This window comes from Bufo bufo, chromosome 1, assembly GCF_905171765.1.
Source record: "Bufo bufo chromosome 1, aBufBuf1.1, whole genome shotgun sequence".
In the NCBI taxonomy this organism is placed as follows: Eukaryota; Metazoa; Chordata; class Amphibia; order Anura; family Bufonidae; genus Bufo; species Bufo bufo.
In genome coordinates, this window is record NC_053389.1 from 334,175,805 (window position 1) to 334,203,206 (window position 27,402).

The 27,402-nt window shown below is 43.3% G+C and overlaps 1 protein-coding gene across 1 annotated transcript in view; it reads left to right on the forward strand.

The window, feature by feature from the left end:
• ETF1 (eukaryotic translation termination factor 1) overlaps positions 1–6,980 on the forward strand; it is a 53,506-nt gene extending 46,526 nt beyond the window's left edge. The window contains exons 10-11 of the mRNA XM_040442334.1: positions 1,688–1,835; positions 4,940–6,980. Coding sequence (XP_040298268.1) covers positions 1,688–1,835; positions 4,940–5,022 — 231 coding nt within the window. The 3' untranslated portion in view covers positions 5,023–6,980. The remainder of the gene's footprint in view (positions 1–1,687; positions 1,836–4,939) is intronic.
• The last annotated feature ends 20,422 nt before the right edge of the window (positions 6,981–27,402 follow it).

Sequence of the window (27,402 nt, forward strand, 5' to 3'; positions counted from 1 at the left end):
ACTTTAGACGTTCTCTCCTTACCTACCTAGACGTTACTAGTACTTTCAGATTAGATTCTAATCCGTTTATTCAGTTCTCAGGCCGCAATAAAGGCAAAAAAGCTTCTAAAACTACATTAGCCAGATGGATTAAAACAGTGATTAAAGAGGCCTATCCAGGTCCAAGGACTCCCCTGTCCTCAAGGTTTTAGGGCTCCATCAACTAGAGCAGTCTCTGCTTCATGGGCCGAACACGCAAACGCTTCTATTGATCAGATATGTAAGGCAGGCACCTGGGCAAGTTCCCATACCTTTTGTAGACATTACAGATTAAATGTGTCAGGGAATGACGACCAGACGTTCGGACGTAAAGTTCTTCAGGCTGCGGTCCCTCCCTAGTTATTAGATTAATTTGGTATTTCTACTCCATGTAGTGCTGTCATGGAGGATGTCCTGGAAAGTAATAATTAGTCTTACCGGTAATGATGTTTCCAGGAGTCCGACATGACAGCACTGGTAGTTCCCTCCCTAATATTTGAAGTATTTTTTTCTTTTTGTATTACGATACCCATTATTGTGTGATAATCTATAAAACACTGGTGGAAGTGGGTGGGGGGGGGGGGGGGAGCTTTTAACCTCTCTCGGTTTCCTGTCCCAATAGTGGGCGGGGGGACATCCTCCATGTAGTGCTGTCATGTCGGACTCCTGGAAACATCATTACCGGCAAGACTAATTCTTACTTTCACACTCGCATTTTTGGGCGGATCTGTCATGAATCTGCAAAAAAGATCCGTTACAATAATACAACTGCCTGCATCTGTCATGAACGGATCCATTTGTATTATCTTTAACATAGCCAAACATGAACTCCATTGAAAGTCAATGGGAGATGGATCTGTTTTCTATTGTCAGTGAAAACTGATCCGTCCACATTGACTTACATTGTGTGGAATGCGGAGAAAAGAGACGGCACTCACCTTGAAAGTCGAAGTGTTACTTTATTCCTCCACAAGGTATGGACACACAGGCAGATTAACAGGGCGCCACATAGGCACCATGAAGCAACAGCCGTTTCGCGTGAGATCACGCTTCCTCAGGCCATGGTGCCTGTATGGCGCCCTGTTAATCTGCCTGTGTCTCCATACCTTGTGGATGAATAAAGTAACACTTCGACTTTCATGGTGAGTGCCGTCTCTTTTCTCTGCATTCCATGTTCACAAAAGTTTGAGTTCAGTTGTCACTGGTGCGGAGTATGTGTTCCCGGAAACCGTGGAGGACAGTGGAAGTTCTGACGTTCTATCTGTTCATCTTTTTGTGTGACTTACATTGTGTGTCAGGACTGATCTGTTTGGCTCAGCTTCGTCAAGTGGACAGCAAAACGCTGCAGGCGTTATTTTGGTGTCCGCCTCCAAATCATAATGGTGACTGATCGGAGGCAAACTGATTCATTCTGAGCGGATCCTTTTCCATTCAGAATGCATTAGGGCAAAACTGATCCGTTTTGGACCGCTTGTGAGAGCCTATGACTGATCTCACAAACTGAAAGCCAAGACGCTAGTGTGAAAGTAGCCTAATACCATGTACAATATGTATACACATCAGACCATAACATTTAAATACAGCTCAGACTCTGCAAAACCACCGGGAACCATCCTCTTCTGTAAAGCTCGTAGGAATCTAACGTTTAATTTCTGATATTGTATTTTAGACTGGTCAAGAACATGAACTGATAGAGAGTATGCCTCTACTAGAATGGTTTGCTAATAACTACAAAAAATTTGGAGCAACACTGGAGATTGTTACAGACAAGTCACAAGAAGGATCTCAGTTTGTGAAAGGATTTGGTGGAATTGGAGGTAATTACATATATATGATGCTTGTTGTGTTAACCTTCCAGATGTTAGAGGACCTGTCACCGCTGACATGCCTGGTTTAGCAAGTGCTTGCATCCCCCTTGTAATTACAATTGACTGTTGATGTGACTCTGTTGTGCCGTTCCTCTATTATTCCTGCTAGAAGTTAAGAATGAGTAACTAGCAGTTTGCAGTGAAGGTCCAGGCGGGTGTCGCCAATTGAGGTAGTGTCCCTGCAGAGTCTGACACTGGCGGCGCTGATAATGTCACTGTCTAGGGACACCCTTCCCCCCCCCCCCCCCCCCCCCCCCCCAAACTGGTAATCCCATCTGGACCTTCATTGCAAACTGCTAGCAGTTCACTCCAAACACTTTCAGAAATAAGTGGCACAACATGGAGTCATAACAATAGATGACAGGGGGCAGCACAGGGGCTCAGTGTTTAGGACTCAACTGCAGAAAGGCACCAATGCTGAGTTCGAATCAGACCATGGACAACATCTGCATGGAGTTTTTTCCCCCTGTTTGTGTGGGTTTCCTCCGGGTACTCCCGTTTCTGCCCACACCAAAATATATACAAATAGGCAAATTGGCTTCCTAGGAAATTGATCCTAGTGTGCGCTGTGTGTTGGGGTTGAGCAACCATACAGTTGACTGACTTCCCAGTGAGTCGCCTCAGCCACAGAACTATGCCTGCACGGAGTCCCTGTGTGGAAAGCATATTACAGATGGTTGTCATTGTCATGCTCTAGAATTATTACTAAGGCCCTTTTCAGTTGAGCGTGTCTGGATGCGTTGCGTGTGCGAGTAGGTACACAATTGCAGTCAGTTTTGACTGCGATTGCATTCCGATGTTCAGCTTTTATCGCGCGGTGCAATGCGTTTTTCACGCGCGTGATAAAATACTGACTGTGGTACCCTGGACCCGAACCCGGACTTCTTCACTGAAGTTCGGGTTTGGGTTAGGTGTTTTATTCATTTTATTATTTTCCCTTATAACATGGTTATAAGGGAAAATAATAGCATTCTTAATACAGACTGCTTACTAAAATGTGGCTTTAGGGGTTAATAAAAAAAATAATTAACTCTCCTCATAACGCAGCCGGCATCTTCAAGACCTGCCAAAGGACCTCTGACGTAATTGCGCTCACCACGTGGTGAGCGCGGTGATGTCATCGCAGGTCCTGCTGAATGAAGATAGAAATTTGAGTTTGCCACTTCGCCCGACTCCTGGCCTGCGAGGAGTGTCCAGGCAGAGGAACAGGAGTGAGTGAGAGACCCTAAAAAGCATAGAATAGTGTCATAAATAAAGGTGGTATGTCAGACTGTCTGTCTTCTGTGGCCCTGTCCTGGTCCTTCCCTTCATGCCTGCAAGCTGCAGTTAGTGTCAGCACATTGATGTATAATAGCAGGCATTAGGGAATAATGAGTCACTCCCCCAAACATGAGCAACAAGAAGACATTATTGTATGTATGGTGGCCTGTGGCCACAAGACTTTATTATAACATCTCCTTGTGGCCGACCCCATACAGTATGGCGTCTCCTTGTGGCTGACCCCATACAGTATGGCGTCTCCTTGTGGCTGACCCCATACAGTATGGCGTCTCCTTGTGGCTGACCCCATACAGTATGGCGTCTCCTTGTGGCTGACCCCATACAGTATGGCGTCTCCTTGTGGCTGACCCCATACAGTATGGCGTCTCCTTGTGGCTGACCCCATACAGTATGGCGTCTCCTTGTGGCTGACCCCATACAGTATGGCGTCTCCTTGTGGCTGACCCCATACAGTATGGCGTCTCCTTGTGGCTGACCCCATACAGTATGGCGTCTCCTTGTGGCTGACCCCATACAGTATGGCGTCTCCTTGTGGCTGACCCCATACAGTATGGCGTCTCCTTGTGGCTGACCCCATACAGTATGGCGTCTCCTTGTGGCCGACCCCATACAGTATGGCGTCTCCTTGTGGCCGACCCCATACAGTATGGCGTCTCGTTTTTTTTTTCTTTTAAACGGATATTTATTGAGATAGAGATATATATATATATATATATATATATATATATATATATATATATATATATATATATATATATATATATATATATATATATATATATATTGTGTATGTATATGTATGTATATGCAATAAATTTCTTAATATAGTTATCGTCTGAATATTTTTGATATTGTGGACATCACAAAAGACTTGGCAAACAAGGGAGCACTACTTGGGAAATATAGGAAGTTGCACAGAATTAACTAGGCCACATTAACTAGAAAAGCTACAATTTCTGGGGAAATTGTGTGTAGTGTTCTTGCCTCCACCAGTAGTCTACAACTGGAGTGGGTGGAGTAACTGGGTGGAGTGGCTTGAGTAACTGTTGTGTGGTTGGACTGGGCAGAGTAACTGTGTGGAGTGTTTGGAGTGAGTAAAGATAGTAAACATTACACTACCCAATTGATCAAATTTAAAAAGTGCACATGGCAAGCTTGATGGAGTGGGAAATGCATTACAACTTTTATTTATATAGCACATTTAATTGAAATGTTGCCCAAAGTGCTTCACAGTTACATTAAAACATACATTTATAAAAACATTAGCAGCCGATTTGTGTAGGTAGACTTGAAAATGAGGGAGTGGTGGCAGTTTAGAAATCATGTCCTGATTTTTCAGCTCCCACTCTAGTTTTGAACTACCCGCCATTCATTCCTATGGGACCAATTTTGCCACAAAAACGCCTATATTTCGTGAACCATTCGGCGAAACGTTCCACAAAGTAATAAATAGCACACCAATCGGGAACAATCCACACATCTCGGTATGTTATTGTCTATGTAGTGTAAAAACTGGGAGGAGATAGAATGGTAAATTTGGCTATAATAATAAATACAGTATTTTTCGCCCTATAAGACACCTGGTTCTGGTTGGGTCACAGCTTGCAGCCTTAATGCAGTTTTTCAAAAATTTACTTTACTGGAATACCCCTTTAAGCATGGGACACAGATGCTGCCACCTGCTGGCCATATTAGTTCTGAGCTGAGCTCTCACGGGGCAGTGCTTAGTGAATGTACGCTTCCATTGTTAATTATGATACTTTATTTTTCAGGCATCTTGAGGTACAGAGTTGATTTTCAAGGAATGGATTACCAAGGAGGCGAAGATGATTTCTTTGACCTGGATGACTACTAGGTAGTCGATGGGTCTGGCAGAATGTGCCTAACCTTCCAGCATCCAACCCAAGAAGATGATTTATCGTGGAAGATAAAACGGTCCTTGCCTTAGAATTTGAACATTTCCAATTCTTTGCTTATAAGCATTGGATAAGAAAAATGAAAACTTTTTTATTTTTTTTTCCTTTCTGTCATGATGGTAAATGCGGCTGCAAGGTTCCCTCATGCCTCTTGGACATGTTTGCCAGAATCCATTTTTACTTACCAAGGAATCAGTTCATGTATTTTAAGAAATGTTTTCTTTCATTTTATCTTTATAGACAGGCAATTAGTTTGCTTCAGGTATCCATGCAAGTTCCTACACCATTGTTCGTACTTTTTATTTTATGTCAGGGGGAGAGAATCCATTGGAAAGCTATCCATTTATTATATGTTTGATTTTTCAAAATAAAGAATGGATGAGTTCATACTAAATCTATACAATGTATACAGCAGGTGGCAGACGGTGCACAGTCTGGTTGTAGTGTACATGTACGATGTAAATTTTAAAGCAAGTGAGGTCCATTGATGTGGCTACCCGCTAGAGACATCAGCGGGCGACATGGCACCTAAATGCTAGTAAACAGCATTAACATGAGGGGTATAACATAACCACGTTACAGGGTCAGTTATGAAGATAACTTATCCTTGCATGATCCTGTAAAAACAGCATGCATATAGTACCGCAAACACTAATCATGCTTCCAGCAGCATCTAATGGCTGACAAAGTATGGAGTATGTGGGTGGCACACAGTATCCTAATAAAAGTACTCAATTGATACCTGCAAAATGCCTGACTTCCAAGTCTTTGACCTGGGTTCTCTGTTTAATTTTAATTTTTAATTTTTTTTTGGTCTTTTTTGTGACTCATTTCCTTTATGTACAACTGTTTTCTTTGACAGGTCAGTGAGCATTCGACATGATTCATCTTAATTCAACATTCTGTAATCTGAGGCAAGAATACACCCGCTGCAACTTAGTTTGATTTATTCCCAATTTATTTTTATTTTTTTGTTTATGTGCTAAAGGTGCTTTTACACAAACCAATGATCTGTCGGGTTCAGGGAAGAGCATTTATATAGGCGCTCATTCTCGATAATCTGCCAGTGTGAAAGGTGCTGTCATTCACCGGATGAATGAGTAGATGCTCGTGGTTCCTGTGCAGCAGCTCATTCTCTCTAAACAACGATCTGCTGCGCTGGAATGATTCTGTAGCGGGGGCAACAATTGCTATATGGATTGCTTGTCCCTGTACAGCGGATGTGATTGCTGCATACAAATGCCGCCTTCATTGATCGGACAGTTATTGACAGAGTCTGCTTTGTTCCTGATAATCTGCCAGATCAGCTCTACATGTAAAAGGACCCTTTTCTCTTAGGACTTTCCTGCATAAGAAAGGCATTAGCTCTTTCCATATGGTTGTCCCAATTCTCTACTAAGGACTACATTTCTACTAGGACTAAATTTCGTCACGTTGAATATTACACCTATTTCCCTGATGCGTAGACTGATGTAAGTTGAATTGTCCCTTTAAAGACAGTCCTACATATTTTGTAGTCCCAGTTGCTTCCAAAATACATTTTTTGCTGTGTCTTGATATTCCAGAATGACAGTTTGAATAATGCTGTTGTACATGGGCCTGTTATAAAATTTCTAAGAAAAATGGATGTAAATTTGCATTGATTTAGAAAGCGTTTCTCCTTCAAATATAAAATTACCTTGGTAGCTTTCTTCCTTTTTGCTATATTTGGAAATGCCAAATTTTTGTATTTCTTTAATGTGTTCTTTTCAGTGGCACATCATATACATATATGTACAAATAAAATGGGGTACAATTCTTAACCTTATATATCCTGAATCGAGTGTTCCCAAGCAGTAATAACTTGGTGTTGTGATGTACAGAAATGGAGAAAAGTATTAAACCATATTTAAGAATAGTGATGTTTCTGGGTTGTCAATTGTCTTTAATTTTGCCTTCTCAAAAAACTGCATTTTATTTTCCTGGCCTATTTTCTTTATATTTCCCCATAGGATTACAGAAGCTGATGTTTTGTATGATTTCTCTTGATACTTATCAGGTTATCATTTACACTGTTTCTCTGTACATATTGTGATCCTGGAGGATTCTATCAGCATGATATTTTTTTTTTTCTCTGTAAAATGTCAAACTGTTTGACTTTTGGACGATCTGACCAATCAAATGTGGGTATCCAGTGCTAACAAAAGTATATAACTGCATGCAATTCTGTAGCTGAACCTTAGCAGTGGAATGTATTGCATTGAACAGGTCTGTGTCTTAGCTCCATGAAACGCTATCCTAGATGAATGCAGTAGGTTTTAATAGTCTGGAGGATCTTGAGAATAGTGTATTGGGCATCTACTAGGAGAAGACCTCTAGTAGGTGTGTGGACGTGATACCACTGTGAGCTTACTTTGTGCTTGCAAACTAAGAACTTTTACTCTCCATTATTGGAATTCCAGTGGGAGGTCCTACTCAGTGGGTGACAGCAATGACTGTGTACATAGTTAGAAAATGAAGATGGGATAGGATCACCAACTAAGGGCTCATGCACACGACCGTGTTTTTATCCACATCCGATCCACATTTTTTGAGAGTTAGATGCGGACCCAAGTGAACAGCCCCCTGTGTGCTGTCCGCATCTGTATGTCCGTTCCACCAACCTACAAAAAAAAATAGAACATATCCTACAGACAAGGCTAAAAGCGGTCTATAGAGGGCAGGGTGTTCCTTTCCGCAAAATGCGGAACGTGCACAGCTGGTATCTGTGTTTTGCAGAACTGCAATTTGCTGACCCTGTTCTCAGTGAATTTTTAATAAGACAAATGTTGGAGCTGCTTTCAATTAAAGCATTTAAGATACTCTGGTGCGCCAAATCAAGGTACCCAAGGGGTTAATATCCACGCGTGGCGGAAATACACTGACACAAGGGCAGGTCAAAGATGGTCTCTCTATTACAATGAATAAGGCAGTTTGTACATCTTCGAAATAATTTCATAGGGTGCTAGCGTCATCTTGTAATGGCCTCTCACGAACATTAATACTACATACGGACACATAAAGGAGGTGCTTTAAAAAATTTTTTTTTTATATGTACTGGATATATATGTAAATCATCCAACTAGGTAATTGGCTCAAGCATTCAACGGTCCATACATCACTCTTGACACATCTGTAGGCAGAGGAGAGGATGAGCACTTCCTGCAGCTGCGTGCCCCCCTCCCTTCAGTGTTGCATAAAAAGACAGCTTGGCTAGCAAAGGGTGGAGGGGAGACACTTTGGATAAGGAACAAGCAGCTTAAAGCAACTACTTAAAAACCTCATTGAATCTCATTTTTCCATTTCATCCACCATGACTGCCCACATTGAGATTGACCCTTGACCTCTGTAGGGGCAGGAACACATAGAGAGTTTAAATACCCCCCCACCTCCTCAGTGCTTTCCTGCCCCTACAGGGGCCAACATGTAGAGAGAGCCCTCCTTCCAGGAGGGTAGCAGCTTTATTTTCTTACAGGAATCTCTTGCTGGCCTCCCACGGGAGGAGCTAAGGCTGGCCAGCTTGGAGCAACAGGGACCCTCGTCTTAGCTTATTCTGAGGTCCTTCCCTACCTCAGACTTCCTTCCCTCTCCTGGGTAATGGTCGGGGGTGCCGGCTTCACAAGGCGCCTCGCGTCCTTCCTCTCAGGTGACCGACAGGAGGAGCGGTGCGGCGCATGGAGCGCATTAAGGGCGGGGCGGCGCACGTACCTCTTTCTAACAAGCTGGTGCGGCGCAGGCTCACGCTGTCAGTCGGGGCGCTGCTTGATGACGTCAGACGCCGGGACAAGAATTTAAAAAAGAAGCGCGGTTGTCAGCCTTTGACTGCTGCACCGCGATGTCTGAAGCACCTACTCCTCGCCAGGAAGGCTCTGACCCTTCGGTCATCAGTACCATGAGTCCCCTCTGGGGGGAAATTGTATTTTGAATTTTACTTTCAGTTCCAATTCTAAATACGGTATATCTGGTTGCTTCCTCCAGGGCAGCAAAGAATCTAAAACTAAAGCAAAGCTCTCAAAGTGCTGTGCATGCTCAAGAAGGTTACCTGAAAATTACAAAAAGAGGCTGTGCAAGCCTTGTACTGCCGAAATATGGAAGGAAGAGCAACCAGATATTCTGTCCGAAATGAAAACTTTTATTACGGATGAAATCAGATTTTCTTTGGCCACTATGTCTGTTCCCGCTAGTGTCCCCAACCCTCCCAAGAAGCGCAAACTGTCGGTCGTCTCCTCATCTGAGGGCGAGGATGTAGAGGAAACTTCTGTCACATCCAGACAGATTCCTGCTGTGGACCCCTTGTCAGAGGGGGAAATTTTGGAGGAAGACAAAAAATATTTTTTCTCCACAGACGAGATGGAGGATTTACTCAGAGCAGTCAGGTCCACAATGGGAATCGAGGATACCCCTAGACCCCGGACCGTCCAGGATGAAATGTTTGGCGGCCTTAGATCCAAGACTTCCATGGTCTTCCCCATAAATGAGAACATACGGGAAATGATAATGGAGGAGTGGTCAGATCCTGAGAAGAGATTAGGTGTCCCCAAGGAGTTCAGGAACCGACTCTGCTTTGACCCAGCAGAATGCAAGATATATAATCAGACCCCCAAAGTCGACATACAGGTGGCTAAGGTTGTAAAGAAAACCGCTCTTCCTTTTGAGGATTCCTCCCAATTAGGTGATCCAATGGACAGAAAAGCAGACGGGCTCCTAAAAAGATCCTGGGAATCAGCAATGTTTGGGGTAAAAGCAAACATTGCAGCAACTTCAGTAGCCAGGGCTATGTATATATGGCTGGGGGAATTGGACGAACACCTAAAAAATAAGACCCCAAGAGAAGAAATCAGGGAGTCTATTCCACTCCTTCGTTCCGCCACAGCATTCTTAGCGGATGCCTCTGCGGAATCCATCCGCTTCTCAGCCAAAGACGCTGCTCTCTCTAACGCAGCCAGGCGAGCATTATGGATGAAAGCATGGTCAGGGGACAAAGCAGCCAAAGCCAAACTCTGTTCTATCCCATTTTCCGGGGAGTTTGTCTTTAGTCCCACTCTAGATAAAATTCTAGAGGGAGCGGCAGATAAGAAAAAGGGATTTCCGGGGGACAAGGAGTCTAGAAAGAAGCCCTTTCGTCAGTTTCAGCCCCAGCAGAGATCCTACAGGGGGAAAGGAAAAACTGGCAGATGGAGCTATCCCAAAGGGGGAAGAGGGAGAGGCTTCATCCTCAATCCCCAAAACAGACAAAATAAGCAGCAATGACGCCAGAGTAGGGGGGAGACTGAAGGGGTTTTTACCATCTTGGGAACAGATCACCTCAAATCCCTGGGTTCTAGACGTAGTCTCTCAAGGCTACAAGATAGAATTCACATCAATCCCCCCAAGAAGATTCTGCATCTCAACCCAAAACAAAACAGAGCTTCCAAAAATATGGCAGGGCGTCCGAGACCTCTTAGATCTAGGGGTAATTCAGAGGGTCCCGCAACTAGAACAAAGGAGAGGTTTCTACTCCAACCTCTTCCTAGTAAAGAAACCAGACCATCATAAACCTAAAACCTCTAAACAGATCCATCTTATACAGGAAGTTCAGGATGGAAACCATTACATCCACTATTCCCCTAATCCAGAAAGGAGCGTTTATGTCGTCAATCGACCTCAAAGACGCATACTACCATATCCCTATTCATCATCTCTCCCAAAAGTATCTAAGATTTTCCCTAAAAGGGATGGACGGCTTGATCCACCATTTTCAATATGTCGCCCTCCCTTTCGGCATCTCCTCGGCCCCCAGGGTCTTCACAAAGGTGGTGGTGGAAATGGTGGCCTATCTTCGTCGGGAAGGTATAACAATTATCCCATACCTAGACGATTTCCTTATTCTTGGCAATACAGAAGCCGAAAATCTGTCTGCAACTCAGAGATTCTCAGAGATGCTAAAAGGTCTGGGTTGGATCATAAATATAAAAAAATCCACTCTGATTCCATCCAGAAGAATAAGGTTCCTAGGCGTAGAACTGGACTCAACCCTGTTAAAGACCTTTCTTCCCCAGGACAAAATTGTGGCACTAATAGAGAAGATCCGAATGTTTCAGAGTTCTCACAGATGCTCCATCAGACTGTCCATGAGTCTTCTGGGAAGTCTAACTGCCTGCATCCCCTCGGTTGCCTGGTGCCAAAGCCACACAAGGGTAACCCAAAGTTGGATCCTAAGTGTATGGGATGGAAGACAGATAAACTTAGACAAAAATGTATGGATTCCTCAGTCCGTAAAATCGGATCTAAGCTGGTGGAAAGAAAAAAAAAGACTGCTTGGAGGTCTACAGTGGCGGAACTACCCGGCCGTTCAGGTAATAACAGACGCAAGTCTCGAAGGCTGGGGAGCAAAAATAGGAGACCATCTTCTACAGGGTACTTGGCCAGAAGACATAAGGAAAAGATCCTCCAATTACAGAGAGCTGTATGCTGTCCTCGAGGCATTAACAAAAGGAGAGGACCTACTAAGGGGTCATCATTTAAAGATTCTATCCGACAATACCACAACTGTGGCATATCTACGACACCAAGGAGGGACAAGGTCACGCCTGTTGGGTGCTGTAGCAATGAGTATCTTCTCCTGTTGCTACAGGATACAGGGCAAGCCCAGTCCCGGCAATATTAAAGCCCACTCCACTAGGGCCACTGCCTCCTCTTGGGTTGAAAAAAGAGGCGTCTCACTAGACCAGATTTGTAGGGCCGCAACATGGGCTAGCGCAAACACCTTTGTAAGACACTATCGGCTTAATCTTCCGGACTCGAATGAGGCTCTTTTTGGTCTGAAGATTTTACAGGCCATATCCCCACCCATGTAGTCATTTGATACATCTCAATGTGGGCCGTCATGGTGGATGAAATGGAAAAACCGCAATTAGACTTACCAGTAATTCCGTTTCCTTGAATCCACCATGACGGCCCCGTACTATTCCCATCCCTAAAAAAAAACACATATCATATATGTATATATAAAAAATAAAATACGAGTTTAAGGGTATGAATCAATATCTTTTTACTCTCTTTTCCACCCTTCGGATAATTTGTAAAGCACTGAGGAGGTGGAGGGGTGGGGGGGGGTATTTAAACTCTCTGTGTTCCTGCCCCTACAGAGGTCAAGGGTCAATCTCAATGTGGGCCGTCATGGTGGATTCAAGGAAACGGAATTACCAGTAAGTCTAATTGCGGTTTTTTGCTCCGACTCTTCTCCAGCTTCCGTGACACTGGATTTGTGCACGGGGAAGTCAGATGATCTTTCCCTAATTTGCGCTGACTGCATATTGGGGAAGACTGGAGGTCATCAGTGCTTCTGATTTTCCTGGTTCAAAGTCTTCATACAATTCTCCCATCATCATCTCCGGTGTGGCCTCATATAACTCCTTTGCTGAACAATTTTTTATTTACATAGGGAATAAAACAGCAGATAATTATTACAAGAAAAACTAAAACAACAACAATATCAATTTGCAACAGAATTTGCTTCCAAATATTTTTATTTTATTTAAAGCAGCTCTCTAGCCCTTCTGCCCATTGAGTATTGTGAACATAATAACTATTAATCCTGAGAATCTTTGGGCAATACCATCAATGGATCACTGGGCTGGAAGTATCGGACTGTAAAAACTTTGTTCTTCCTTTTGCACAACTTTTTCAGCAGCCCAGAAACCTATTTTTACTAGCTCAGAATCAGTAGTCACACAAGGGTGAACAAGAAACCTCATCCTTTCAAGTCTCCAGACTCAACACTTTCTTGAAATGACTCCAATTAGGCTTTCCTTTGAGCTTCACTGTGCTTGTGGTTAACGCTCAGAATGGACCATCAAACCAGGGTTTGAGGATTTTTCTAACCTGTCTTTTTACTACCATTCAATCTCCAGACACAAGTGGGTGTGTGCCTGGTACTTTATCAAGATCTGGAATTGAAGCAAAAACTTGAGAAAATATGTGAATCAAATGCTTGTGCAAACTGATCACATAATCTGTCAGACAACCATGTTGCATCTGGAGCGGCTGTGTGAAATACAATCCTGTCCTAGGGCCTGACCCAAAATGGACCTTATAGGGACTAAGGCCTGTATTACGGTTAGGGGGTATACCTTACTGAAAAGAGGGCTACCAGCAGGCACTCTGTTCATAGCTTTTTGAATCTTTAACTTTAGTGTCCCAGTCATTTACTCCCCCCCCCCCCCCTCTTGCCTATGACACTACCCTTGGATAGCGTCCGCCCCTCCTCAGGACAGGAAACAACCCCTTTAAAGGAGGTACAAACCTCCCTCACGCCAGTTCTGTTTCCTGTCCTAAGGGACAGAGTTTGGATTCACAACCACACCAAGGAGAGCTGTGGGCGCCCCATGTGAGTACTTATGAGGAGGGCCTACCCGGCGGCGTAAGTCTGCTTAGGAAGCCGCTGCAGAGCCTGGACCTCTGACTCTTTTCCCCCGCTCCGGTCCCTTCTCTGTCGGGAGGTTTTACAGGTCTCCTGGACCTCTGTGGCCGCGGCCGCATGTTCGGCTCCCGACGTCTGTCGTCACTTCTGGTTGCTGGCGCTTATGTCCCTTGCGGTTTCTGCAGCAGGAGGAAGCACAATGCTGTAGACCGGAAGTTGGGGGACCCGGTGCTCGCCCGGCAGAGTTTAAGTTCAGCCAGCTCACACTGCTAGCTGGAGAAGAAGCTAGCAGTATCTGTCTCCATTTTTTTTCTGACTAGAGAGTGGGATCATGGAACAGATGCACTGCGCAGAATCCACTGAGACCACCAATGAATCTTTGGTACCGTGGTGGGGTAAGAGGGGTGAATACCCCAAAAATCTCTATAGCTTAAGTTTTCTTATAAGGCTATTTTTATATTTAGGTTTCCAAAGAGAAGGGTTTCCAGATCTAAAGACAAAGGGTGTGCTATTTGTAAGAAAAAGTTACCCTCAGGCTGGGGAAAACCTATTTAGCAGCTTGCCTATGCAGACTTGACAGAGGATGAGGCCCCATCTCTTATGACAAGCCTAAAGCAGATGATCCGGGATGAAGTTAAGGAGTTGGTGAGGGAGTTGGTTAATAGCCTCCTGAAGAATTGCCCCAGCACCTCTGCAGCCGCTTCTATTTCCCCTCCAGCGACCAGGAACTGTTGTCAAGATTGGGGGAAGAGGGAGAAAGCCCATAATCTGATAAATCCTTTGATCATGTAACAGGAAAGCCACTTTTTCAGGCCAAAAATATTAGCTCCTTACTCAGTAGTGAGAGCCACCATGGGGTTGGATGATTGTAAAGAGCCACAGTTGGTTAGAGACTCCATGTATGAAGGTCTGGGCCCTAGAAAGATTAATTGTTTTGATGTCCATGAAAATATTGCCACTGTTATCAAAAAAGAGTGGAGTAGACCAGATAGAAAAAAATGTATTCCCTCTGCCATAAAACGTAAATACCCATTTGATAAGGAGGTTTCGGCCTATTGGGACAGAGCCCCAAAATTGGATGCCCCAGTTGCCCAAATTTCCAGAAAAGTAGCCCTTCCCTTTTGAGGACTCTGGTTCCCTGAAAGATCCCATGGATAGAAGGGCTGGGATTTATTTAAAAAAGAGCTGGGAGGCTACGGCGGGTGCCTTTTAGACCTGCCATTGCGGCCACCTCTATTGCAAGATCCCTGAAGATATGGATGAAAGAATTAGAAGATCATATTAAGGAGGGAACCCCTAGAGAGGAGTTGCTTTCCTCCTTTCCAACCATATTTAATGCCATTGATTTCCTTGTGGATGCTTCTGCTGACTCTTTAAAATTCTCTGCTATGGCTTCCGCCCTTTCTAATTAAAGGACTGGAAGGGTGACTCATCCTCCAAAGCAAAATTATGTGCAATACCTTGTCAGGGAGAGTTCTTATTTGGGCCTGTCTTGGATGACCTGCTGGAGAAGGCTTCAGACAAGAAGGGCTTCCCGTCAATTAACCAGCAGTCTCATAAGAGTCATTTCCTCCCTCAGCCAAATAGAAATAGTTATAGGAGGCGAGATGTATCCAGGCAGATTTCAAGTAATACTAGAAAATCCCAGGGTTATCTTTTTTCTGGTGCAGAGGCCTCAAAAAAGCAGCAACAATGACGCCAGAGCCCCGATAGGAGGTCGGCTTTCTCTCTTCACAGAACATTGGAAGAAAATATCAAACAGCCCTTGGATAATCTCCATCCTGTCGGAGGGCTACAAAATAAATTTTCTGAGAATGCTGCCAGAAAGATTAGTTATAACAGACTATCGATCCAGTCCCCAAAAGCAAGAGGCCTTGTTTTCAGAGGTATCTTCCCTATTAGAAAAGAACGTTCTGTTAGAAGTCCGAGTGCAGGAAAGAGCAAAGGGGTTTTACTCAACACTCTTTTTTGTAAAAAAGCCAAATGGCACCTACCGTACGATAATAAACTTAAAACTTCTGAACAAGTATCTAGTGTACGAGAAATTTCGTATGGAAACAATCAGATCTGTGATATTAAATCTGTTTCCAGACTGTTTTATGACATCTCTGGATCTCAGGGATGCATACTATCATGTCCCCATACATCCCGATCATCAGAGATACATAAAAGTAGCGATTTAGTTGCAGGACAAAATCCTTCATGTACAATTTTGGGCTCTTCCCTTCGGGTTATCTCAAGCCCCCAGAATATTCACAAAGATTGTGGCAGAAATGATGGCCCATCTCAGAAAGAGAGATCTAGTCGTTATCCCATATCTAGACTACTTTCTCCTTCTCTCTCAGACGTCAAATCAGCTAGAACAGCAGATTTCATGGTTCAGGGAGGTATTAGACAGGTTAGGTTGGGACCTGAACATGGAGAAGTCCAGCCTAGTGCCGAGTCAAGTGTGTACCTTTTTGGGGATGTCCCTAGACTCCAGAACGCAGATGTGTTTTCTTCCCCTTCACAAAGCTTGCCTCATCAGATCCCGGGTTCAGTGGCTTTCCTCTCGCCAGTCAGTGTCTCTGAGGGAGGCCATGTCAGTCTTAGGTCTCATGACTGCGGCTATTCCCGGAGTGGAGTGGGCTAAATTCCACTTGAGACCTCTCCAACAACAAATTCTGGAGACCTCGGACACAAATCCTGTCCCTAGACTCAGATATTCATTTATCATCCCAGACGCTCTCCTCGCTGGAGTGGTGGATGAACCTGTTAAACCTTCAGGGAGGTGTTCCATAGCAGAAACAAAATGTCTTATTCCTGACCACAGATGCAAGCCCTTTCGGTTGGGGGGGGCTCACATAGAATCTCTCCTCCTGCAGGGTCAGTGGAATCAGGAGATCCAGGCCCAATCTCACAATTTCAGGGAATTAAACACTATGTTAATGGCCCTGAGCGAGAGTCTTCCGCTAATAAAAGGCAGAAATGTTCAGGTTTACTCAGACAGCATGACATCAGTGGCATACATCAACAGGCAGGGAGGTACAAAATCCCAGAGTCTTAGGTCTCTCAGTCTAAAAATTTTTTATCTGGCAGAAAATTCTCTTTCATCAATTTCTGCAGTTCATTTAAAAGGAAAAGAATGTGACAGCAGACTTCCTAAGCCGCTATCAGATTCGCCAGAGAGAATGGTCTTTAAATCAGCAGATATTCAACAAGATAGTTGCAGTATGGGGTCTCCCAATAATCTATCTCTTTGCCACCAGAGACAACAGAAGGGTAAAGAAATTCTCTCATTTTCCAGAAGAGCTTCTGTCTGCTGTGGATGCCATAGCTCAATCTTGGAGAGAGGGACTTCTTTACTCTTTTTCCCCATTGAAGTTACTGCCGAGAGTACTGGGGAAGATGAGAGGAGAATGCCTCGGTGATCATCATAGCTCCCTTTTGGCCAAGGAGGGTTTGGTTTTCTTGGCTAAGCAGGATGTCAGTGTCTTCCCCTTGGGTCCTACCAGTCTTCCTGGGACTTCTGACTCAGGATCCCATCCTTCATCCAGAGGTGGAGAATCTGCATTTGGCTACCTGGCTATTTGAAAGGCAGATTTTGAGGAAGAAGGGGCTATCAGAGGAGGTAGTAAATACTCTTTTAGCAAGCCGTAAGACGGTCATGTCCAAAATCTACTTACGGGTTTGGAAAGCCTTCTATGCTTTTGGAAAATTAACCAGTCAATGTATTTGAAGCTCCTGACTTACCTTTAGTTTTAGAATTTCTACAAGAAGGATGGAGAAAGAAGCTTAGACCTAGTACTCTAAAGGTACACATTTCAGCCTTGAGTGCTCTGTTTGAGTTCAGGCTGGCTGAGCATCCCTGGATAAAAAGATTTATTACGGCGATCTCTAAATTAGCCCCAGTGCAAAAGGTTAAAGTTCCTCCATGGGATCTAAATCTAGTTCTGTCCGCCCTTAAGTCAGAACCCTTTGAGCCCATTAAAGAAATCTCCATAAAGGTCTTAACATTGAAGTTAGCCTTTTTACTAGCCATTACATCAACTAGGAGAGTAAGTGAAATCTCAGCCTTCTCTACGGAAAAGCCATATTTAAAGGGATTCTGTCACCAGGTTTGACACCTGTCAGCTAAACGTATGCTGATGTTCAGGGCGTCTTCACGATTCCTAATGTGGGCTTATAAATGTCATCTGTGGGCTTATTTAGCTAAAAAACAGCTTTTACTAACCTGTCAGTCAAACAAATAAGGTGCCCAAGGGGATGTTAATGGGTGCAAGATGACCACCCCACCCACCGCCGTTCGTGCCCAGCGCCGCCTTTTCGGACTTCTGCGCCGCCTCCTAATCCTCTGTGCCGCCTCTCGCTCTCCCTCCCTCCCCCCTCCTTCTGTTGTAAGATCTCGCGCATACAGGGGTTGAGCGAAGTGCCGGCGCATGCGCACTTCGCTGTAAGAAGCCAAATGGAGAAGTCCGCACGGACGCATCAGGCAGAGCCCTGTGCGCAAGCGCGAGATCTTACAGCAGAAGGAGGGGGGAGGGAGGGAGAGCGAGAGGCAGCACAGAGGATTAGGAGGCGGCGCAGAAGTCCGGAAAGGCGGCGCTGGGCACGAACGGCGATGGGTGCGGCGGGCATCTTGCACCCATTAACATCCCCTTGGGCACCTTATTTGTTTGACTGACAGGTTAGTAAAAGCTGTTTTTTAGCTAAATAAGCCCACAGATGACCTTTTATAAGCCCACATTAGGAATCGTGATGAGGCCCTGAACATCAGCATATGTTTAGCTGACAGGGGTCAAACCTGGTGACAGAATCCCTTTAAACATTTTGGAAGATGGGGTGATTATTTCACCCGATCCTTCCTTCCTAAGGTATCTTCTTTCTTTCATCGCTCTCAGGATATCATCTATCCTTCCTTTTTGTGCCTCTCCAAAAAAATAAAAAAGAATCAGAACTCCACTGTTTAGCTGTCAGGAGATGTTTATTACAGTACTTGGAAATCACCCAGTCTTGGAGATCTTCCTCTAAGCTCCTCATTTCTTTTCAAGGCAAGAAAAAGGGTTCGGCTGCTTCCTCACAAACTATAGCCAGATGGATAAGACTGGCTATTCTGTTAGCTTATTCCTCCAACGGGATTTGGTGCCCACTCTACCAGAGCGGTCTCTACGTCCTGGGTTAGAGAGAGCCTCTGCCTCCATTGACCAAATTTGTAGGGCTGCCACCTGGAGTTCTCACACATTTGTCAGCTTCAGTTACCTTCTCAAGAGGGTCTAGTATTTGGGCGTAAAGTCTTTCAGGCAGTTGTCCCTCCCTAATCTGATCTCTCTTCTAGATTCAAGGGTGCTGTCATAGGCGAGGGGGGAAATATGTGATTACACTTACGGGTAATCTTTTTTCCTTTAGCCTATGATACCCGTTTAATTCCCTTCCCCCACAAAAAAAATTGATATATATATATATATATATAGGTTTCTTATTGGTATGAGAATAGTTTCCATAGTTGTTGAAATAGTACTGGCGTGAGGGAGGTTGGTATCTCCTTTAAAGTGGTTGTGTTTCCTGTTCTGAGGAGGGGGCGGACGCTATCCAAGGGTGCTGTCATAGGCTCAAGGAAAAAAAGATTACCGCTACGTGTAATCACATATTTCCCTACCCCATTGCTGCTTTGTGGATGGTACGAAGCATGTAAGACCTGTTCTACACCCAAAACCTTCATTATCTCCTGCATCACTTCACCTGTGAAGTGAACACTGTGACGCGATGTCACGTCCCTGTCCGGATCTTATTCATAAAATGACTGTCAGTTTAAAAAAAATGAACTACTTCTAGCCAGGGAACAGGACGTCCATATATGGCCATTCCTGTAGCCCTTTGCAGACCACATACTCTAATCACCCCCTGCTGAGATCACCTCACACCTCGAACAGCTTCAAAAGACAAACCCCAGACGATGCGTCTCCTGCCCACTTTGAAACCATGAAAGTTAACACATGCTAGTTGGCCCTTTTTTGCAGTCTGGTCAATTTACACATCAGAAGCAGAGATAGCTGGGAGGGGGGAGCGCATAGGAGAGACATGTGAACCGTGCTCTGAGAATCCCAAAAAGCATATTGGGGCTATATGGAATTATGACCCAAAAATATAGGTACACTCAAAATGCCAGAGGAAACGGGAGAGTCCAAACTTGGCAGCTCTGGGGTCTTCCCAGACTGGGAAATGGGTTACTAGTCACCTGGAGGGGAGAGGTGTGGTGTCACCCATGGAATTGTCCATAAATTCATGGGGGACCCAGCACAAGCGCCCGATTTTTCATATTTATTATGCCGGCAAAGTTATTGGCCATTTTTTGTAAAATTAGGGAAAACTGGCATGGCCAGCAGCAGGGAGGGGCGAACAATCCCTCCCAAAACCTCCTTCAGGAACCCACACCGTGCAGCCCTTGGACAGCGATTGGCTGGCTGGGCCAACCCCCCTTACCCTCCCACAAAATGTGACATAAAAGTCCGTGCGCAATGGGAGAGGGGAGCTTTTTGCCCTGTGGTCACATCGCCGATAGGCTGTCCGTTGGAACGTAAGTTTTGTGCCTGGATTTTGCATAGGCAAAATCCAAGATAGTAATTCCTCTTTTTATCCCTGTTTATTTTACACATGCTTCCCAGCTTGCTATTGTAATCTTTTTCTGTAAATTTTTGTATGCATTTTGTTTCACTTCTGTGTTACTTAACCACTTCAGCCCCCCCACTTCTGTGTTACTTAACCACTTCAGCCCCCCTAGCTTAAACACCCTTAATGACCAGACCACTTTTTACAATTCTGCACTACACTACTTTCACGGTTTATTGCTCGGTCATGCAACTTACCACCCAAATGAATTTTACCTCCTTTTCTTCTCACTAATAGAGCTTTCATTTGGTGGTATTTCATTGCTGCGGACATTTTTACTTTTTTTGTTATTAATCAAAATTTACCGAAATTGTATCAGTTGTATTTTTTTTTTTTTTTTTAAACTACATTTTCTATATAAATTTTTCTCAAAATTTATTGTTCTACATGTCTTTGTTAAAATAAAAATGTTTGGGTAAAAAAAAATGGTTTGGGTAAAAGTTATAGCGTTTACAAACTATGGTACAAAAATGTGAATTTCCGCTTTTTGAAGCAGCTCTGACTTTTTGAGCACCTGTCATGTTTCCTGAGGTTCTACAATGCCCAGATAGTAAAAACACCCCACAAATGACCCCATTTCGAAAGTAGACACCCTAAGGTATTCGCTGATGGGCAAAGTGAGTTCATAGAACTTTTTATTTTTTGTCACAAGTTAGCGGAAAATGATTATTTATTTATTATTTTTTTCCTTACAAAGTCTTATATTCCACTAACTTGTGACAAAAAATAAAAACTTCCAAGAACTCACTATGCCCATCACGAAATACCTTGGGGTGTCTTCTTTCCAAAATGGGGTCACTTGTGGGGTAGTTATACTGCCCTGGCATTTTAGGGGCCCTAATGCGTGAGAAGTAGTTTGAAATCAAAATGTGTAAAAAATGCCCTGTGAAATCCTAAAGGTGCTCTTTGGAATGTGGGCCCCTTTGCCCACCTAGGCTGCAAAAAAGTGTCACACATGTGGTATCGCCGTACTCAGGAGAAGTTGGGCAATGTTTTGGGGTGTCTTTTTACATATACCCATGCTGGGTGAAAGAAATATCTCGGCAAAAGACAACTTTTCCCATTTTTTTTTTATACAAAGTTGGCATTTGACCGAGATATTTATCTCACCCAGCATGGGTATATGTAAAATGACACCCCAAAACACATTTCCCAACTTCTCCTGAGTACGGCGATACCACATGTGTGACACTTTTTTGCAGCCTAGATGCGCAAAGGAGCCCAAATTCCTTTTAGGAGGGCATTTTTAGACATTTGGATCCCAGACTTCTTCTCACGCTTTAGGGCCTCTAAAATGCCAGGGCAGTATAAATACCCCACATGTGACCCCATTTTGGAAAGAAAACACCCCAAGGTATTCAATGAGAGGCATGGTGAGTTCATAGAAGATTTTTTTTTTTTTGGCACAAGTTAGCGGAAATAGATTTTATTTATTTATTTATTTTTTCTCAAAGTCTCCCTTTCCGCTAACTTGGGACAAAAAGTTTAATTTTTCATGGACTCAATATGCCCCTCAGCGAATACCTTGTGGTGTCTTCTTTCCGAAATGGGGTGGATCCGCGGATCCGCAAAACACATACGGACCTCTGAATGGAGCCTTACAGGGGGTGATCAATGACAGGGGGGTGATCAGGAAGTCTATATGGGGTGATCACCCCCCTGTCATTGGTCACCCCCCTGTAAGGCTCCATTCAGACGTCCGAATGTGTTTTGCGGATCCGTGGATCATCAAAACACATACGGACGTCTGAATGGAGCCTTACAGGGGGGTGATCAATGACAGGGGGGTGATCAGGGAGTCTATATGGGGTGATCACCCCCCTGTCATTGATCACCCCCCTGTAAGGCTCCATTCAGACGTCCATATGTGTTTTGCGGATCCGATCCATGGATCCGTAAAACACATACGGACGTCTGAATGGAGTCTTACAGGGGGGTGATCAGGGAGTCTATATGGGGTGATCACCCCCTGTCATTGATCACCCCCCCTGTAAGGCTCCATTTAGACGTCCGTATGTGTTTTGCGGATCCGATCCATGGATCCGTGGATCCGTAAAACACATATGGACGTCTGAATGGAGCCTTACAGGGGGGTGATCAATGACAGGGGGTGATCAGGGAGTCTATATGGGGTGATCAGGGGTTAATAAGTGGGGTGTAGTGTGGTGCTTGGTGCTACTTCTTACAGAGCTGCCTGTGTCCTCTGGTGGTCGATCCAAGCAAAAGGGACCACCAGAGGACCAGGTAGCAGGTATATTAGACGCTGTTATCAAAACAGCGTCTAATATACCTGTTAGGGGTTAGAAAAATCGCATCTACAGCCTGCCAGCGAACGATCGCCGCTGGCAGGCTGTAGATCCACTCGCTTACCTGCAGTTCCTGGGAACGCGCGCGCCTTCACAGGAAATCTCGCGTCTCGCGAGATGACGCGTATATGCGTCTAGGGGGAATGAATCAGCCGCCTCCGGAAAGCGATCCTGCGTTAGGCGGTCCGGAGGCGGTTAAAAAACTAGACAAAGAATTCCAAACTACCTCTCGTAACGACACCTTAATTAAACTAAAAAAAAAGCATGTTACCAACTTTATCTACACCTTCAAAATAACTACGACTTCCACCTTCGCAGGACTAAAGCCCTCCACTATAGCCAAGGTAACAGAGCAAACAAACAATTGGCCAGAAAAGTTAAAACGAAAGAAACCAAATCCAGAATTCCCTTTCTTTATGATCAACACAATAACAAAATTCTCAACCCTAAACTCATTTCAGAAGAATTTGCAAAGTACTATCGCGATTTATACAATTTCAACTCTTTATCCCTAGGACCATATCCTAATACTACTAATATAAACAGGTTTTTAGACTCTATATCCCTTCCCCAAATAACAAAGCAGCAAATACACATACTCCACAAAGAAATATCCGTCAACGAAACAATGAAATGCATTATCATCCTTAAAATTAAATAAATCACCAGGTCTGGACAGGTTAACCAATGAATATTACAAAAAATATGCCACCACACATACCCCTTATTTACTCAAAACTTTTAATCAAATAACACAAACAGGTAGTATACCCCCTGACATGCTCCAGGCCTTAATTATAACATTTCCCAGACCGGGAAAAACCCCAGACAGGCCCTTCAACTTTAGACCAATATCCCTACTCAATACGGATCTAAAAATATACTCAAAAATACTAGACTCAAGATTGGTGGATATTCTCCCCAACATAATTAACCATGATCAAGTAGGGTTTGTCAAAAACCGTCAATCTTTAGATGGTACAAGAAGATTTATTGATCTGTTGGAGGTGGTGCGAAATACCTGGACGCCTTCTCTAATCCTATCACTGGACGGGGAGAAGGCTTTCGATAGGGTACATTGGGAATATATAAAAGCTGTTCTCTTAAAATTTGGCATTTCTGTTTTTTTCTTATCGGCTGTAATGGCACTTTACTCATCTCCCACTGCCTTAGTTTATACCTCAGGCTTCTAATCATCCCCCTTCCCCATAACCAACGGTACACGTCAGGGATGCCCTCTTTCCCCACTTATTTTTGCCCTAGTCATGGAACCCTTTGCAGAACACATTAGATCCTCCCCTCTAATAGCAGGAATCAAATCAGGCCCCAGGAAAATTGTATTGGACTTTTTGCAGATGATGTAATTATTATCACTTCTAACCCTTTGATCTCATTAGAAGCAATTAGCAATATTATGAAATCAATTAGTCTAGCCTCTTACTATAAAGTAAATATATCCAAATCCCAAATTCTCAACTTAGACCTTCCTATCTCTACCATAACTCACTTCAAGAACACCTTTAGATACACCATAGCTAAATCCTCACTATCATATTTAGGCATTAAACTTACTTATCCTCCCTCCAATCTATATGAACACAACTTTATACGTTTACTGGAAACCATTAAAACAAGTTTATCTCTTCTGAAATTGCAAAACCTCTCATAGTTAGGAAGACAGGCCGCTATAAAAATGATAGTTCTCCCCAAGATCATATATCATGAGAAATGTACCCATACACCTTCCCAGATCATACCTTAATAAGCTACATTCTCTTCTCACTCAAGCCCAGAGTTAAATCTTCCACCCTTGTATTACATACTAAACAAGGAGGAATAAATCCCCCCTCCCTGCTACACTACCACCAAGCTTTGATCCTTGACCAAATGAGATCTCTACTATTTAACGATCCATCTAAACACTGGGTTCAAATTGAACTACACAATCTAAAAACCCACATATTCTCAAATTACCTAGCATCTCAATCCTTCTTCAAAACACAGACTCTACCCTCGCTCTCAACCCTTAATGCTATTCTTTGTCTGGAACTCTATCCCTAACAACACATCACTACTTTCTCAAAATTTGCAAAGCTCACCTTCAGTGTCCATTCACACGTCCGTTTTTTCTTTCCTGATCTGTTCCGTTTTTTGCTGAACAGATCTGGACCCATTCATTTTCAATGGGTCCTGGAAAAAAACGGACAGCTCAATGTCTGATTTTTTTCAGGACCCATTGAAAATGAATGGCTCCAGATCTGGTCCAGATCTGTTCAGCAAAAAACGGAACAGATCAGGAAAGAAACAACGGACGTGTGAATGGACCCTTAGACATTTGCGAATTGGCCATTAACAAATTATCTCTGTCAAATTGGAAGACAGGAGGTATTTCTAGGGTCGAACAACTATGGGATAACAATCTATTCATTTATTTCTCCCAACTGAAAGAGAAATACAATATACCCTCCAAAGACTTTTTCAAATACCTCCAAGTCAGACACTTACTGCAATCACACAAATCTCCAAATCCAAACTCTGTCAACAACAGATTGAAAGATTGGATACAATCTAATAATTTAAACAATAAAGGTATCTTCAAAGGTTATCAATTGTTGAAAGACTTATCCAGCGACTCCCTCAACTACCTAAAAAACAAATGGCAATCCGAACTCCAAACTGTTCTCAGATGACAAGTGGACGGAATCCTACACCATCACTTCTAAATTATCGAAAAATATAGGGCATTTTGAAAATGCCAGGAAGATATTCTACCATTGGTACTTCATGCCAGCATACTTAAATAGATTCCTCCCAGACATACCTCCTGAGTGCTGGAGGTGCCATAAACACATTGGTACTTATATACATATTTGGTGGACATGTCTCATAATAGTGGACCTTTGGAAGCAGGTCTTTGACCTCATATCCCAACTCTGTGTCACTCACATGAATCCTCCACTATTGGCTCTTTTATCAATTGGACTAGGCGATTTCCCTGATCATTCTTGAACAATTACAGCCCACATCATCTTTACCACTAGACTAAAAATCACATGCTGGAAGAAAGAAGAGGTCCCCTCTATTCATAGAATTATTAGAGAAATCAACAACTGTTGGTATGAGGGAATGTACGTCCATGCTCACAACAATTTATACATATTTAAACAGAGCTATCTGGCTAAATTCAGCTCACTGTTTTCTCCCTGACAAACTCTTCTAAGCTGCTCCAATCAACCCTCTTCTCCTTCTCTTTCTCTCTCTTATGAGTTTAGGGAACTTACTACCCATTGCTATTCATATTGCAATCTGGTACATATGAAACCAAATGTAATGAGACAAGGTCCTACTACCTCTTTTTCTAATGGTCATTATTATTATTCCTTTTGTTAAAGTTTGACACTCCTGTATAACCTACTCTTTTGTAGATTATGATCACTCACATGTTAATTACATGTATTACCTATTATTGTATTTACATGTGTTCCCGCTTGTAGCGGATACTTTGTCATTTTCTTATACTTGTTAAAACTTTCAATAAAAAACCTGAATGTAAAAATAAAAAAAAAGATGTTTATAGTAATAACCTACAAAAAAGAGCTCTGAGCCAACCATGTAGAAATACCTACAAAGACATACTGTATATTCAAAAGTAAAACTTTGTTCTTGTTTCCTGTCCTGTGGTGAAGGAAGCAGTCTCTCCAGGGATGTCATAGGCTCAAAGAAAACCCATAACCAAAAATGTAATCTAATTTTTTTTTAACAAATTACCCACTTTATCATTAAAAGTACATGTTATGGCTGAAGTGACTTGTAGGCATAGAGGCAGGCCAGCAACTATCCTCTTTCCTGAAGGACACACCTTCTTGAAGTGGTGAAGGGACCCCCATAATCAGTCATCTTGCTACTGCCTGATGCTGTATTTGCTTTTGGTCTTGGCTGATATAACCAGAGGGCCAAGACAAGAGCCAGTCAGCAGAGTATTGACAGGGTCAACAGGACAGTCTATGGAAAAGGCTAGGCAGCAGGCTACTACCGAAAATAACGTGTTTGGCGCTGCGATTTACAAATGGGGGTCAGGTAATATTTGCTAGTAGTTTTACACTGGGCTCCCAGAATGAACTATATTAGTGGGCCCTAGGCAACCCAGTCCGACACAGTACATCGGCCAAACATAAGCCAAAAGAACACTTGTTTGGGATATGTTCAGTGAACTGTCCATAGTCCTACTGCATGCACTAAATGCGGTGAGAGCCTTTCCTTACTCGTGTTTTCCCCCATACGTTTGCATTACATTTGTTGAATAATCACTGCACAAACAATGCAGTCAGCTTTGCTGAATTGCAGACTCCATTATAAACCCTGACCACTAGAGTGCACTGTATGCACACAAATACTTTTACTATGTATGTAGTGAGACCGCAATACCTGATATTACCACTGGAGATCACTTGATCCACACAAATTCCTGCTTTGGAAAACTACTGTACAGTGGAAATCCTGTATCCAAATATTTACTGTGACTGAATTAAACTGCATGCAAACATCCACCATCCCCAACACTAGAATAGGCTTGTGAGGGACATGCATCTATATATAAGATGACGTGAAAATGGCAAATTGAAACACTTGATTTGTGCAGAATGAAACCAACATGTATGTCTCCTATTGTGAGATAATTTGTATTGTGTATTTCTGATCTTATACAAACACTTTGATGTAATGAAGATGTAACATGCAGTTTGCAATGAAGACTACAGCAACTGCAAAATTACTGAGCGTTAGTTGTGTCCTCACCTTATACTATCAGGACTGCAGTGCTTCTCATCCTCAGATTGTTTTTATATTTTATAGACCATACATTTATTTCCCAGGTCAAAGGAGGGACATTTAAGGAGCAAAGAGAGACAGATGGACCTGGGTCAAAAAGGACTGTCCCTTCAAAAGAAGTC